The sequence below is a fragment of the Tachysurus vachellii genome, chromosome 21, assembly GCF_030014155.1.
Source record: "Tachysurus vachellii isolate PV-2020 chromosome 21, HZAU_Pvac_v1, whole genome shotgun sequence".
In the NCBI taxonomy this organism is placed as follows: domain Eukaryota; kingdom Metazoa; phylum Chordata; class Actinopteri; order Siluriformes; family Bagridae; genus Tachysurus; species Tachysurus vachellii.
The window spans coordinates 10,397,950-10,414,966 of record NC_083480.1 but is presented as its reverse complement, the minus strand read 5'-3'; the positions used below and the strand labels follow the sequence as shown (position 1 = coordinate 10,414,966).

Below are 17,017 nucleotides of genomic sequence, written 5' to 3'. Positions count from 1 at the left end.
CCCACAGGGGACAATGAGACACAGAATGAGGTTAAAGATGATATAAATCATATGGAATGACTTTCACAGACACTACAGCCTATCCCAATTAAACAGCTTTGGGAGATTTAGGAGTGAGGTGTGAAAGAAACGTGGTAAACAACTGATAGTGAATATTAATAGCGATCCTCTGGAAGACCTGTTGGTCACTCCAGTAGAGTTTCTAGTACTTGTAGAATATATATGAAGAAGAATTAAACATGGCAGATCATGGTGGCAAAACACCAGTGTGTGTGTTTCATTTTGTTACATTTGTCCACAATATAGACACACATTCCTGTTCTTGACCATAAAAATAAATAATCAACCATAAAAATAAATCAGTTGTGGTCAGTTTTTCTGCTCATATTTATTTCATTGATTATAAATACAAACAAGGGATTACTTCTGATTACCTTACAAGTACTTAGAGCCATAAAATCATAAAATACCTACTGTTAAATAAATCATCAAATTCATATGTATAAAACACCTGAGTGTTGCAAACATCCACATTCACAGTGTAAATCACCATGTAGTATAATTTATAAGGTATTATTTACTATAAATAAATATGTTTTTACCTATATATCAGGCAAACAGTGTCATTGTAAACCTCTACAGAACTAAGAATGGCTTGTAAACGGGTTATTCCAGCCTGTCCCAAGCAAACAAAGAAGGGCCAAAATGATTATCAGTTTTGGCAGCATTTCCTCTCAACTTACTGCCACATAGCATAGGAGATCTGAACTCCATGTGATCCTTACACCAATACAGCATTTGTTTGACTGTATATTTGTAATCACACCCTCTAGTGTCACCCATATGAGGATGGTCCCCCCTTTGAGTCTGGTTCCTCTCAAGGTTTCTTCCTTACCAATTTAAGGGAGTTTTTCCTTGCCACTGCTGCCTGAGTCACCTCAGACTTGCTCATTGGGGATAAATACATATACATACATACATACATACATACACACTGTGAACTATATATATCTTGAATTTTTATTATATTAATTCTTTATACTTCTCCTTATGTTTACCTTCTGCTCTATGTTTATGTTCTGTAAAGCTGCTTTGAGACAATGCCCATTGTAATTTGAGGGGGCACGGTGGCGTAGTGGTTAGCACGTTCGCCTCACACCTCTAGGGTTGGGGGTTCGATTCCTGCCTCTGCCTTGTGTGTGGAGTTTGCATGTTCTCCCCGTGCCTCAGGGGTTTCCTCCGGGTACTCCGGTTTCCTCCCTCAGTCCAAAGACATGTATGGTAGGTTGATTGGCATCTCTGGAAAAATTGTCCGTAGTGTGTGATTGTGTGAGTGAATGAGAGTGTGTGTGTGCGCCCTTCGATGGGTTTGGCACTCTGTACATGGTGTATCCTGCCTTGATGCCCGATGACGCCTGATTCGGGTAAGCAGTAGAAAATGAATGAATGAATGAATTGAATTGATTCATGTCTTTGTGTCTACTTAGTGCCAGTCAGGAATTTCTAAAATGTCAGTTCTCATGCACACACGTCATGTGACTGAAGATGTTCAGTAACCATTTACTGCATTATTATAATAATATTATAATACAGATAATAATATCTGCATTATTATCCAGGCTGAGCACATCCTCGCTTGTGGACTGGCAATAAGAATGCTATCTATCTGTCAATCTATCAATCTATCTACCCGTCTGTCTGTTTGTCTGTCTATCTGTATAAACAGATGCATGTAAGCCTATTCGCTTGTGGACTAGCAATAAGAATACTATCTATCTATCTATCTATCTATCTATCTATCTATCTATCTATCTGTCTGTGTGTCTGTCTGTGTGCCTGTGTGTCTGTCTGTCTGTGTAAACAGATGCATGGCTAACACGTGCAGCTCCACGCGCACACCAGAACGGTTTCAAATCCTGTATTAAATGTATAACAATGTCCGTAAATGACTTGCTTTGGTATTCAGTTCAGACTGAATCCCTATTACCGCCATTATAGTTGTCCTTAACTCTTGTTCACTCGGCTCACTTGCGCTTTCCTGTTTTTAAGGCCAAAGGAAAAGAAACCCGTATAGAATGTTAATCAAAAGTCCATGATCACGTGACCTGGCAGCGTATCACGTCACGTCACGGCGTGTCAAACCCGAGGGCTTACGGCACAGCGCTAGCTTCAGAAAAGTGTCAGTTAAAGTCACACGTTATATGTAGATGAGTTACAGCTGCTTCTTGGTCTTGTTCCGGGATCCTGTATCTGGCAGCAGCCTTGTAACGTGACCAGTTTAAAACAGCCCAGAACACAAGGAGCTGACTTCAGACCAGTGATTAGTGACTAACCACATTGTGTCCTGCTGAGAATATGGACTTGTGGATGAAGATGAGCTGTTGGTTATAACTCTACACTCAAACAGCTTAGCTTGCTAAAACTACAGCATTTGTTTGGAGAAGTTGTTTTGCGAGCTTTTCTGCTGCTGTGATCCAGGAAACACGACATGTCTGGAACCGGTAGGACTGTTTGTGATTTACAGAACAACACTGCAGACTTTTTGTACTTTGCTAAACATAATTTAGTCCCGTATTCTTCTATGTATGAGCTTTGTGTTAGGAAAAGAAACGTTAGCTAGCGTACATGACATGACAAAGCTGAAGCAGGACCTCCTATCGTTCTTGTAAAACTTTTTCTGTCCTCCTCCTCTTCCTCCTCTTCCTCCTGCTTTCCCTTCCACTGAAACGACGTGTTTTATTCTTCCTTCTTTACTTCTAGCGTTATTTTAACACCATTTATTCTTTTGAAACTATTCAGCTGCAGCATTCAGGTCCACATCATCAATATAAGACAGTTTTTGAATAACTCTTTAAAATCCCTTCATGTTGCTTTCTTTGTGAGGGATTGAATACATCTTTCTGTCTATGAATACAATGCAAGTATTTCAATACAAACTCATTGTGTTTAATCCTTTTTTTGTCTAAATATATTGTTATTTGCAATTTTCCATAACATTCAATAATTCATTAATTTTCTTGTTTGTTCATCCATTTTAAGTAACTGCATTATCCTGGTGGGATCAGCCTAATATTCACTGGTATACACTTTAGATGAGATGACACTCAGTCACAAGGCACCACACACACACACACACACACACACACACACACACACACTCACACCTAGGGGCAATATTGCAAGGCTAACAGCTAACCAGAACATGTAAAACTTCACACAGCCGGTAAACACTCTGAGCTTCTGATCCAGATGGAGACCTTGGTTTAGAAAACAAAATCATGGACTGAGATGTTTTTACATCCAAGTACACGTTATAAAACATTTACGCTTCTTACTTTTTTAAGGATTAACCTCTTGTTCTTTTTTTAAAATCATTTGTAGTTCATTGAATGCTGTGAAACATCTACAAGACAAGTTAGCTCCTGTTATCACTTATGTTATAGCATTCATTACCTTATTACTACTGACACTTCTGTCAGAGCTGCTGATGCTGAAAATAAATCAAAACCGTCCGGCGAATTGGCTTCGAGTTTTATTTTCAACAGTGCTGTGGTATTATTCATAATACACACTCGTCCAAATGCCAACTTATTTGTTCCTGAATCGGAAATGAATACTAGTTACCCAAGCATGGTATAAATGTATAAATACACTGTTATTAACTCACAAACAATAGCCTGTTTAAAGACTATGTGTCCCAATAAGCTGGGATTTTCTGGAATCATGCAAAAAAAGTTTTCCTTCTTTTTATGGTGTACTATGGCACTAGGGATGGAATAGGAATATGGCGCTTTAGGGAAGAAAGTGAATGGGGTCAAGTGACCTAGTTCTTAGACTGAACAACAAAAACAAACTATTAATTGCTCTCATGACCATAAGTGTACTCATGTACTTAGATGAGATTTAAAGCAATGTATCTAATTATCTTCTATCTACTATCTTCAGTCTAGAACTACGTCCTTGTCACCAGATATGCTCAAACCTCTGGTTTGTCAGATAGTTTGTGAGTAGTAAATTGTACGACGAGAATAAAGCATGTTATAATAATCTACTACAGGCCAGTTAATTTAATTTAATTTTCAGTCATACTACAGTCACAAGCCACTCATTGTATTCAGCATAATGTAGTCAATATATTAATAGCTTAATACTTCTTAATAGACAGCAACATAATGACTATCCCATTAGTGATTGCTTTGTCTCGGTGATGCTTAGCAGAGATTTACTTTGGTATATGGCTCGGTTGTGCCATCATTCATTTCCCATTCAGAAGCAACATCCTCGTCATAGTTACAAAAATCATGCAAACTTAACCTAATCCTCCTTCAGATCTCCACCGTCATCACAAGTAGCCTTATCTCTTCTGCTTCTGTCTTGTCTCTTGACTCAGTCTCACTTTGAAAATGCTGTAGCTGTCGCTGTATTGCATCAGCTGGTGACTTAGCAGATGTGGTTTAAGAATAGAGCCGCAGGGACTAGAGGATGGTGTTGCATCAACCGTCTGCCAGTTCTGCTGTTCGTTCAAATCCAAATCCCTGCCTGTTAAAAAATTAATGCCTGACAATTAAGTGATTACACTGGCAACCTCTGATGCTGATGATAGATTCTGTTCAGACGCAGCCGTTACCATCTCTGCCAGGTGTCACTGTCAGTTTCACTGATTGCAAGGTTTATTTATCAGTCATCAGAACAGTTCAAAATTGTGGGAGTATTGTCGAGCACAGTTTGGAGTTATCTCAGTATGATATAGATTATTTGGAGTTTCTTTTCTTTTAATGTCTAAACCATGTGTGGTCTAATCATCAAAGCATCATTAAAACTTTGCTCAGACATGCTGCTCAAATCGTTTTTTTTTTTGTCATGTCAGCAGGAAAGATTTCCAGCACTTGAAATGACAGAAAAGAAAACACAAATACAGACAGATTTTACTACAGGTCACAAATCTAATTAAAATATTGCTTTAGGAACCCTATAAACACAAATCAGAGCTTCTTGATGGTAAAAAATCTGATCACCAAGTAAAATGTTTGTGTTATTTTAATCAAAGCTGCAACACACATGGCTTCCTACAGTCTTTTTGTTTCAGCATATGCTGTACTGTTTTCTGAATTTATTTAGAAATAACTCTGGATATTTCCAATATGCTTAACCATTATAGTGAACTCTCCATGTTGGTAGCTAGCTATGCAGCAAAATGTCACTTGAACTACTTGGCATATTTGCATTGTTACCACAAAAAACAATGTGGAAATGCAATGCATGTAACTGGAAGTATAATCAAGCGATTTATATATGTTTAATATAAGATTTGTAGTGTGCACCAAGCCTAACGAATAATTACATTTATTATTCATATTGTAGTGAGCAGCGTTCTTTGATTGGCAGCTGCGAGTGCTGCCAGCGGCCAGGATGATGAGGGTGCGCTGGTCAAAACACGTGGCTCTTCTGACGAAAGCCGGCTTCTTCCTCTCCGCTCTGTGGCTCTTCTACCTCTTTGTGTTCCGCTCTTCCAACACGGCTCCGGCTGAAAATGGCAGCAAACACAGTATTGAGTCCAGGGTTGCCTTTACGGCGGTAGAAGTGGATGCAGAGACTCTGAAGCGGCCCGTTTACGTGAAGCCTCCTCCTGACTCAAATGCACATGGAGAGTGGGGCAGAGCCACCCGACTCAACCTTAAATCTGAGGAGAAAAAGCAAGAGGAGGACAGCATCGAGCGCTACGCCATCAACATCTACGTCAGCGACAAGATATCCCTCCATCGACATATTGAAGATAACAGGATGCACGAGTGAGTTGACCTTCCCCCACTTTGGATTACAGTTTTTTGCCAAACCTTCAACTATCTTCAATTAACAGCATGACCTGAGGCATTTTGTTTCTCTTAAACAACAATATCTAGCAGAGTTTTAAACAATGACACATTGTACATGTCTGTTAATATTTTTGATTGATATTGATCCACCAAACGAGTTCATGTTATCACTTATGTAGTAGACGTCACTATGGATGCAGTTAGTTTCGAGTCACTGCTTTTATTGTTCTGTTTTTATGGCTAAAGCTTTGCTAGCTAAATCCTTGTTTGTAGCGATCACACATACACCACAGATGCAGTAAAGATTATGTTTCGCAGGACTGGAGTGTTCACTAAGCAAGAAATCAGGTCATTTGTGATGTTTCATTGATCTGGTTCCCTGCCAACTCAGCGTCATGGTTGAGTTCATTTAAAGACAGCTACAGCTTGCTGCCTTAACATGAATGAAATGAATTGTTTTTGAAAATGCAGTCACTGTGACCTGGTTACTGTGTTCACCGTGTTATCTCCGATTGTGATTCAGGAACTTTCCACGTGTGCGCTTCTCTTTGCCAGAGTTCCTGGTGAGGCTAGTTTAGTCACTGTGTAGTTTTATATTCTGTCATGTTCCATTTTTCTAATAAAACCCAGACCTCATTAGAGAGATGGAAGTTAAAATTCCCATCCTGCCCACACACTCACACATTCACTATCCATTAGCACAAATCAGTCGTGTTGGTTTACTCAGTGCTTACTCAGAGTCTGAATTTGTCTGATTTTGGCACTTTAAAACAAGTAACCTTTCCATACATTTTTAAAACGTACTTTGTTAAGAGGTAGGGATATCAAATTAAAATCTCCCTTTTTCCCTTCTTTGTGAAGTTATCCTCTTCACGTATCACTGCTAGTTTCCATGTCAGTTATCGCCCCCACTTATTGCCCTGTTGCAACATTTATTTCCCCATTGATTACTTTGTTGTCACTTGTCATGATGAGTGATATTTAAAGATAAAAATGTATTGCTTCTGATTCAGGGCTTCTTATTGAAGCTTTTGTGGTAGAGTTTTGGATTAAACCTATTGATGTCTAAAAAACACAAGCTGTCACCTTCTATTTAGTCAAGCATACTGATGTCGTATTCTCTTAACCATTGCTTTCTTTCCACTTCTCACACACTGGCTTCTGTTCCCCAGACTCTTGTGAAAACAACTCTGGCATTTTTACCACATGTGCTAAGAACTCATTTATGTTGTGCACCGCTGTTCTTCCTTTGCACAGAATTTTTTAGAATTTTATGCACTAAGGTTTTTTAAAACCTAAATATCCCAAGACAAAAAGAAAAACCCTGGAATCCTGACTGTATGATGAAGTCTGTTGGTCTTGGTTACTCTGTGTCTTGAATATATCCTCCAGTCTTTTATGTTTCCTTGAAGAACTCTTGCCACGATTCTTTAGACATAACATCTGTACCGTAATCATCATTTCCACATCAAAATATTTTCAGATTACAGACTAGAATATCGTAATGGAATTTACAGGGCGTTCGTTAAACATTAAAAATATGTGAAAAAAAAAAAAATAATCTAAACGCCTGTTACAGACAAACAGTAACACTCTTCAGACAAACAGGAGAAAAATGTTTTACTAAATCTGTAATTATATTGAACCTTTTAGTAGTGGATTGTTATGTTTATTATGTTTAAGTACACTTTTCTATCATTTGTATGTGCCATGCCGATTTTACATTTCTCTCTCTTTTCTTAGGTAATGTTTCTTTACAACATGCACTAATTATTAATGACTGCATATCGACAGATGTAAAAGCAAGACGTATAACATCCGTCACCTTCCAACCACATCTGTGGTCATCGCCTTCTATAACGAGGCCTGGTCCACCCTGCTAAGAACCATCCATAGTGTCTTGGAGACCACACCTGCTGTACTGCTGAAAGAAATCATTCTCGTTGATGACTTGAGTGACCGAGGTGAGATGGAAAGGTTGCCTGTGTGAATAAGAGAGAGTGACTCTAGTCACCGCCAAGTGATTACCTAAATGCTAATTCATCTTGGGTTGAATTCAAGCCTGCCATTTTAGACATTATGCAACTTCCTGTAGTTTGAATCTTAGCTGATCTAATAAGGAGACGTTTCCTTTTCGGTGTCTCCTGCAAGCTGCCAAAATGGCACAATTGCTCTACTAAGCTATGCTTTTAATTACATTGTGATAGATTATGATCTGAATTATTATCACAATATAAAACGTTTAGACTATAAGTTGGATGGATTTATATATTTTATCTTGTCGTTCACATGTAAGAAATGAAAAAGTAAACATGGCATGTGTATGGATGGTGTAGCCTTTTTTTGGACCACTGACGCTTTTGTTAGGCTCATGTTTAACCAGGATAATTTGCACCATTTCCCTTGTTCACATTCCCATAATGGGTTTAGTGTGACAATAGACATAAGGCCTACTTTGAGTTTACCTTGACAACAAAAAGCAGATGGTGAACTCCCTGTTTAAGCCTTAAAATACCTTTTGAGTATTTCTTCAACCGCTCATTCCTCAGGTTGTTAGTGACCTGGCATTTAGATCGACGACAAAGTATATCAGCTATCATAAAATGTAAAACTCTAAAATCATTTTGTTAAATACAACACATGAAGGAACATTTGAACACATTTTTTCTTTCACTGAGTAAAATGCCATATTTGGGCATAGATGACGGGCAAATGAAGGTTAAAAAATGGTTAAAAAACAACAAATTCTAGCTTGCCATTAGTCGTGCAGGATTGAGGTAATGTGGATTTGAGTCTGTACAGACGGTAGTTGGGAATAGAGGTAGAAATTCAACTTCCAAAGCGATATAAAATTCATGGATTTGGAAGACAAGGCAAAATGTGAAAGACCAAGAAAACTTTTGCATAGAAATAATAATATGCTGGCTAAAAATGCAAAACCTCCAAATGCAAAACCCCCCCATTCTGCTGTGAAGTATTGCTTGAACAATCCTGTTCTCCAAGGAAGAGTCATCAGAAGAAAACTTACCTGCAACCTAATTACAGTAGTTAATGTCTGACATATGAAAAACAATATTTTGATAATCCAGCGAATACTTTTGTAAGCAAATACTCTGGACTAATGAAGCAAAACAGATAATCCTTGTCCACAATCACCAAAGGTATGTTTGAAGAAAAAAGGAACATTTGATGAAAGAAACATGTTGCCAGCTATTAATCATGAGGGTGAATCGGTTATGCTTTGGGGTTGTTTGGCATCCACTGGCACCTGAAATATTGCACAGGTAAATATCAGAGAATTCTGGAAGCAAATGTGACACAGTTTGTCAAGAACGGAAGCTGTAAAGAGACTGGTGTCTACAATATGACCATGACCCAGGTGCACTTGATTATGAATGTGTTGTATGTCATAAATACTTTAGAGTAGTCGATACAGATCAGCTTGAAAAACTCTGGCATACTTCTTGAAGGATTAAATATTATACTGTCTAATATATGCAGGACTGTTAACAAAGATTTACTGCTGATGGATTATGTGTTTTCTGCTGTAGTTGAAAACTGTTAACTGATAAAACCCAGTGATAGAGATGCTAATTCTCTTATGGTGGAAACTGCAGGCTATCTGAAATCCCAGTTGGAGGAGTACATTAGCAACCTGGAGCGTGTGCGCCTCATCCGCACAAATAAGAGAGAAGGACTGGTCCGAGCTCGGCTTATTGGTGCCACCTACGCCACAGGAGATGTACTCACATTTCTGGACTGCCACTGTGAGTGCGTGCCTGGATGGATCGAGCCTCTGCTGGAAAGGTATACGCAATCACATGAGCTCATGGAGAATTACTAATGTGTGTTGGAAAAAAACAACATAGTGGAAAAATAACATCATGATTTTACTAGAATAGCTTAAATATATAGTGATAATGACTTTTATTCACGGATCCTGAGGAATTTTACCTGCAGCCTGGTTTTATGTTTTATTTTTCAGGATTGCTGAGAAACAAAACACTGTTATCTGTCCAGTGATTGACACAATTGACTGGAACACATTTGAGTTTTACATGCAGACTGATGAGCCCATGGTGGGTGGTTTTGACTGGCGGTTGACATTCCAGTGGCACAGTGTGCCTGAGGCGGACCGCAAAAGACGGAATTCCCGAATAGACCCCATTAGGTCAGTGTTCATTCAGTGTTCAACTCTGCAGGTCAGAGTTTTACTTGCTTTGCTGCTGGAAGTAAGCAGGGCAAATCATAAATTCATTAAATAGACCACCAGACAAGTAAAAACAGCAGAGCACTCCACTACTATGAATAAAACACTAATAGCACAGACAGGACATCTGCCTGTGCCGGGAACCTAGTCTAGTGTCTACCTCTGCTTACTAGACAATTGTATAGATGTGCTCATGGATATCCCTGCCAATGTCCCGCACTCTTCTCAGATCTCCCACCATGGCCGGAGGTCTGTTTGCCGTAAGCAAGTCCTACTTTCAATATCTGGGTACTTATGACACAGGCATGGAGGTGTGGGGAGGAGAGAATCTGGAGCTTTCCTTCAGGGTAAGATCTTATTAGCTGTTCTCCGGTTGTTTCCAGTTGCTTTGCTGGTATGATAGTTTTGTGGTCTGGACCATTCACAATTAATTGCACTCATACATATAGGATTCCTTCTGGCATGTAGGTAAAAATCAAGATTGATGGAGCATACACGTGATTAATGTTTAATGCATGTGGAAACACAATACACTGGAGTTCAAGAGACCTGAAGGAGAAAGTGTTTAATTGATGGGCTGTTAATAGGTTACCAAAGACTCTCTGAAACGGTATAATGATAATAATTCTGAAGCACTAGGGAAAACTATGATTCTTTCTGTTATGTGCAACTTTATTTCCAGGTTTGGCAGTGTGGAGGCTCACTGGAGATTCACCCCTGTTCCCATGTGGGTCATGTCTTCCCTAAGAAGGCACCATATGCCAGGCCAAAGTTTCTCCAGAACACAGTACGAGCTGCTGAGGTCTGGATGGATTCTTACAAGGACCTTTTCTATAACCGCAACCCTCCTGCTCGTAAGGTACAGACTAGAGTTTTAGTTTTTTTGTTCTACTGTTGATTGAACTTTGAATGTACCTTTGGATATTGATAAAGAAAGTAGGCCATGAGTTTCTAACAGTACATTACTCCTCTACGTTGGCGGATGTTCACTGAATGCAGCTGTTTAAATTTATTACGTGGAACGTAAATCATGTGTAATGTTAGTGAAAGGCAAACACTCTAGCTTTTCTTTTGTGACCGTTATGGGTGTGAAGTTGTTTGACTAATCTTAGCTGTGTGTGACTTGGGTTTATATACTCTGAATGTCTTGTAAGGCTAGGGCCACGTCATCATCATTTTGCAGGAAGCAAATTAAATTCTAGAGAAAAATAGAAATAGGTTCATTTTGTTTCTTAAATTGTGGATTCATAAGCTTTTATTTTTCTGTGATACATGTAACAACTCCTATATAAACACTTTTCTTCTTATAGGTGACATACGGGGACATTTCAGACAGGATTCTCTTACGAGAGCGACTGAAGTGCAGGACCTTTGATTGGTATCTAAAGAACATCTACCCAGATCTGCATGTACCTGAGGACAGACCTGACTGGCATGGAGCTGTAAGTGGAATTTATGTGAAGGTGCAGTTTAATGAGTGCACTTTTAATTATAGAGAAATTGAAAAAGTTCAGCATTCAAAAAATCATTATACAAATTGGCATCTTTAAATAGTTTGTAGTGTGTGAATGTGAGTGTGTGTGCAGGATTCTCACCCTGTTCATGGTGTCTCCCCCTTACGCACTGGGTCCTCTGGGATAGGCTTTGGGCTCTATATGACCCTGCATTGACTAAGCAGTATAGGAAATAGATGGATGGATAATATTTCATTACTTCAGATTAAGTTTATGGTTAGCGTAGAGACTTTATGTTTCTTTGATTATCTCCTATTCCTTTCTGTCACTCCTCTTTTCTTCTGTTTGTATTTCCGGTACAGGTGCGTAGTGGTGGGATTCCTTCTGAGTGTCTGGACTACAACGCTCCAGATCACAATCCCACAGGGGCTCACCTGTCTTTGTTCGGCTGTCACGGTCAAGGAGGGAATCAGGTATTTAGCACCTCTATCTTCTTACTAAAAGAAAAACACCTATTAAAATAAACACAAAAAGTTTGCTATTCATGATTGAACAATCGCACAACCTGAGAATGGGGCCCTGAGGTGTTTTCTGCACAGTTAGGTCATAAAACTAAACGCAGGTATCATGTATCATATCACAGCAGAACAGGATCCCATGGTTAAGCATGTCATCCTGTTTAATACCCAAAGTTTAATAAGTGAATTGTTTGTATGAATTTATAATTAATGACGAGCGTCTAGGACGGATATCACTGATTATTCATTAATGCTGTGTATCAGATGTCGCTGAGAAAAAGCACTGTGTGTGTGTGAAAATCAACCTTAGCTACATGTCCACAAAGACTAGCTTTGCATAAAAGATGAATAAGATTCCTTGTGCAGAAAGCCCACATATTGTCTGGGTAAATAAGTTTGGATTTAACCGAGGCACTCTCTTAGAACTGGGTGAGTGAATTGTGTCTCTTGGTAATTAATTACCTTTCCTGTCATGATGTGGTCATCTGATACAGTAATTGGACTTTTTTTCTTTAGGGATTAGTGTTTCTAAATCTGAGCTTGTAGGAGGTTTGGACTTTGGACATGCTTTAATTAAACCTAGTCATTAAAGAGTTAAATTGGAAGTCTCAGAGTAGGAACATTACCAAACAGTACAGGGCTGTGGTTCTGCAAACGGTGTGTTTAACTCTAAAGCTATGCCTTGCCCTTGAATGTTATCTTTAGGAGAAAGTACAGTACATGCTTACTTGCTAATTATTAACTTCGCCTTCATTTTCCCTCGCACTGAAATGGCAGAGAAAATGTACAAGAAATGAAAATGACTTTAAGGCGACTTTATTGATTTCACTCATTGATTCAAATCTTATTTTATCTGTACAGATTTCATTTTGAATATTTTACCATAAACATGATTGGACTGTTTTTAGAATGAAAGGCATAATAATTAACTTTCATCCCATTGTACTGATTGTTTATATACTTATTAAAATGAATAATTTTTTTTTTTTTTTCATTATTAGCATTGTAGTATTTATTATATTTTTTGTTTGTTATATTTTTATGTGTTGTTATAATGAATCTTTTTATAATTATTAGTTAGTTATTTAGTGATTTAGTTAATTTAGTAATATTAGTTTTCTGGAAGGCATTGCCACTTTAAGAATTTTAAGGAATTATTGTGCTAATAAACAATAATATTCCCCCGTGTCGCTTTCTTTGCAAGTATTTTGAGTACACATCATATAAGGAAATTCGCTATAACTCAGTAACTGAGCTGTGTGCGGAGTATTCAAATGGCCAGAACCACATAGGCATGAAACACTGTCCCAGAGACGGCGAGCAAGTTCCTCCCACCATCGTCTGGGAGTTCAGAGATGTGAGTGTCGCCTCCCATACCACATCACATACTCCGGAAAAACTTTTTTTGCTTTCTACACTATAGCTAAACTATTATTTTGTCTTTTCAGAATGGAAGTATCTATCACCCTCTTTCAAACAAGTGCATAACTGCGTACCGTACAGCAGAAGGACGGACCGACGTGCAAATGCAAAAATGCTCTAACGAAGACGTAAACCAGCGCTGGAAGTTTGAATGATTTTTTTTTTTGACAGTATGTCAAATTCAAGTTGTGCATTTTATATGAAGTCTAAGCCTCAATAACTTGTCCAAACAGCCAGTTATATACATTTGATGTTGCTCTGGGAGACTGTAAACCTATTGGCCAGGTCTGACTCTATTTAAGCACAATGAAGATGTGCTAAAACTAATTACAGGACTAGGAAGCAACTATTTCAGTGGCTCAGAAAGAATTATATTTTAAATTGTTCATTGACAGAAATGTGGAAGGCCTTTGGCTTGTTGATGAGTAGACTAGGCTCTGTACAGTGCCTTTGAAAACCAAAGGTGATCAAGTTTCTGTTTTTATTGTATGACATGTACATTATCAAATAATGGTGCAATACTGTACCAAAATTCCTTTTAGTAGCAATATGGGGAAGGAAATATCGTTGTGTTGGAACACCTTTTGTGTTTACATGATTGCACTATGTACTGATACGTCAACAGAACTGTAAGTTGTGACTCAAAACTGAGCTTTTATATTTATAAAAGTTTATTTTTAGAAGACAAGTATTTCAGGGAGTGGCAAGAACCTGTTTAGCTTGCTGTACTCTTTATATTTTCTAGTCATGACATTCTAGCCCTTGTTTTCAAGCCTGTTGATATTTGTTCTTGTACACAGCATTGTTAACGTCTTTTCATTATGTTGTGGGTTTATTTTCTAGTAACCTCCACAAAGGTGTTCTGCACCAACACACTGTGCCTGATTTCAACTGCAAAATCATTTACAATGAATCATAGATTACATTTTTCTCAGTTGAGTTTCAAATTAAGGGCTGATTGTGGAGGCCATACTTTAACTTGTCGACAGATTTAGTACGAAAAATATTTCTGAAATCAAATGGGGGTGAATCTTTTTTATAAATGATGGTGATATGATGAATGATCTCCTAACCTACTGAAATGCAGTGAGATGATTGTTCGCTAGAATTTATGCACAAATGTGTGAACATGTCCACAAAAACCTGCCTGTGTCGAGACATCCAGGTTAATATATGTATTCAAATGTTGTGCTTTGGGTGTAACGTAACTAGTCTTAAATGTTAGCCGAAGGAAAACATTTAAAACTGCTGTTAGTCATTTTCTTTTGAGTCTTCCAGATGTCAGAATAACACTGTGTAATTTTAGTTTGAAATATCTCAATTACAGGACCAGTCATTCTTCTGACCTGAAATTTCATGGACAGTACAATGTACCGTGGACTTAAAAGCTCTTCATCATGGACTTGTTTCGGCTCTTCACCTTTGTGATATTAATCAGTCATTTCTGAGGATAATTTTTTTTATGTTTGTTGATGTTTAAACATGGTATTAAGGGACCTTTATCTGATGGTGTGAATGATATTCCAAACTACTGATTAAGCACAAAGTGTGTCAGTTATCCTCTGTACCATACAGTACAATCATTGTATTATGTTCATTGTTCTGAATCAACTGTGTTAGCTCAATGGTCAGTTTAAATGGATCAAATATGTTCTTTTTGAAACTATGAGAATCAAACTTTCACATCATAAAAACAAGAAAGATTTTTCTGAGCGTTGCTTCTTTCTGTGCTCTGTTGCAGTGCCATCTTGTGGTATTCATTAAATTATTGAATGACACTGGATCTTCTGCATGTTTTTAAAAGACTCCACATTAGGGGTGCAGTCTAGCATTGTGTATTACAACAGCCTTTGTTACTTTTATAATAAGAGTTCTCATACCATGTGGCACTCAGAGTACTGTTTCTTCAGTGGTAGTATCATCAATTATTGATTTTAATTTGGATAAACATAAATTTTCTTCCACACTATCATGTCAAGGATATCTAGTTTCCATATATTGATAGGAAAAAAAAACAATCAAATAAATGTTCAGCCCTATGACCTGCAAAACAGTGTGAACCCCCTATGAGGTTCATCTACTCGGGTGAAAATGTATGTTCAAGTCACTTCAAAAGCTGCTCATTCATTTTTAGGCAATTAAAGTAAAAGGAAACAATGTACACTCTGTGCCTCAATGACATTAAGCTGTAAGTGAACGCACCATGTGCTGACATGGTTTGCATGAATGATGTGCCTGAAACTCCTATACTAATGGGACAGATAACCATCAGTTCCAGCCATCTTCTCCTGTCATTCAGTCTAGCCCACATGGATCACAACAACATAGGACCTTTCTGTCTAAACAGCATCTTCATCACGAATAATAGAAAAGTCCCACAGCAGCACATTTTCAGGCCCAGAGTAAGTATAAAAAATCACTCCTGTTACCAGTGACGGCTGGTCGTCTAATATCAATCAGCAGCTTGACAACAGGCTATTAGTGTTGAGCAATGCATTATATTACAGGGTCTAATTGATGACTTAGTAAGAATGATTTGAGGCAAACCATTAAACACACACACACACACACACTTAATGGTAAATAGGTAGCAGCATTCCTGACTTGACTTGTGTTTCAATTCTGTTATCTGTTATTACTGGAGCTACTGATGTCCTCTGAATGCCAATCATGTTAAACAGAAAAGTTATAATGTTAACAAATTGCTTGTGCCATCCTTTAATTTGCTGTTTACTTAGATGTCTAATTTCTCCTCCAAAGGCATTTTTGGGAAGAAAAATACAAAAATGATGATAGAGTAAATCTTTTTTGCATTCCTCCATGACTGTTTTTCTACACGTGGTTTCTTCATGGTGCTTCTCATTCCATCAATGATGTTAAATACAGTATACATATTGGGTTGGGAGTTTGATTCTTGCCTCTGTCCTGTGAGCGTGGTAGCCTGCATGTTCTCCCTGTGCATTGGGGGTTTCCTCTCCCAGACGTGCTATAGGATGGTTGGTATCTCTGTATTGCCCATTGTGTGTGAATGGGTGTGTGAGTGTGTGATGTGCACTTCGATGAATTGGCACCTTGTCCCTCGAGTCACGTTACATGTAACTTAATATGAATCTGTGCTGTTGGGTTTGGCCTCCATAGTTTTTTATATTAAAAATACATGTTTAAGGTCATAAGGTGATTAATGAAGTTATTTGAATTGTATGAACATGCTGTAGTTCCTCAGTTTGCAGTCTGATTTGCTGTGATTGTCATCATAAACTGTTAAAGTGTCCAGATTTCTGTCATTTCATGTCATCTGGTGTACACAATGTAGACCAGGTTTTTAGTGTCACATGATATTAGAGCATTTTTTATTTATGAGTACAAGAAAATGAGCATAGCAATGGACTGATATCAGATAATTGAGTCATTCATTAAAAAATATAGTATGGTGTGCCATTCTTTAACAAATGTCAATGAATAAACAAACAAACAAACAAACAAACAAATAAATAAATAAACATTTTATAGCCAAATTCTTAGGATATACGAAGAATAATGCACATTGGTGTCCAAAATAGACCTTGATTTTTTTTTTTTAGCTCTATACATGTCTGAGAC

The 17,017-nt window shown here is 38.0% G+C and overlaps 1 protein-coding gene across 1 annotated transcript; it reads left to right on the top strand.

Annotated features, from left to right (window-relative positions):
- The first annotated feature begins 2,150 nt into the window (after positions 1–2,150).
- poc1bl (POC1 centriolar protein homolog B (Chlamydomonas), like) lies at positions 2,151–15,195 on the top strand. Its single transcript, XM_060897100.1, has 11 exons — positions 2,151–2,501; positions 5,362–5,789; positions 7,608–7,777; positions 9,431–9,620; positions 9,799–9,984; positions 10,253–10,370; positions 10,706–10,882; positions 11,334–11,465; positions 11,840–11,950; positions 13,200–13,352; positions 13,444–15,195. The coding sequence occupies exons 2-11, from the start codon at positions 5,410–5,412 to the stop codon at positions 13,570–13,572; spliced, it is 1,746 nt and encodes a 581-aa protein (XP_060753083.1). The 5' UTR covers positions 2,151–2,501; positions 5,362–5,409; the 3' UTR covers positions 13,573–15,195.
- The last annotated feature ends 1,822 nt before the right edge of the window (positions 15,196–17,017 follow it).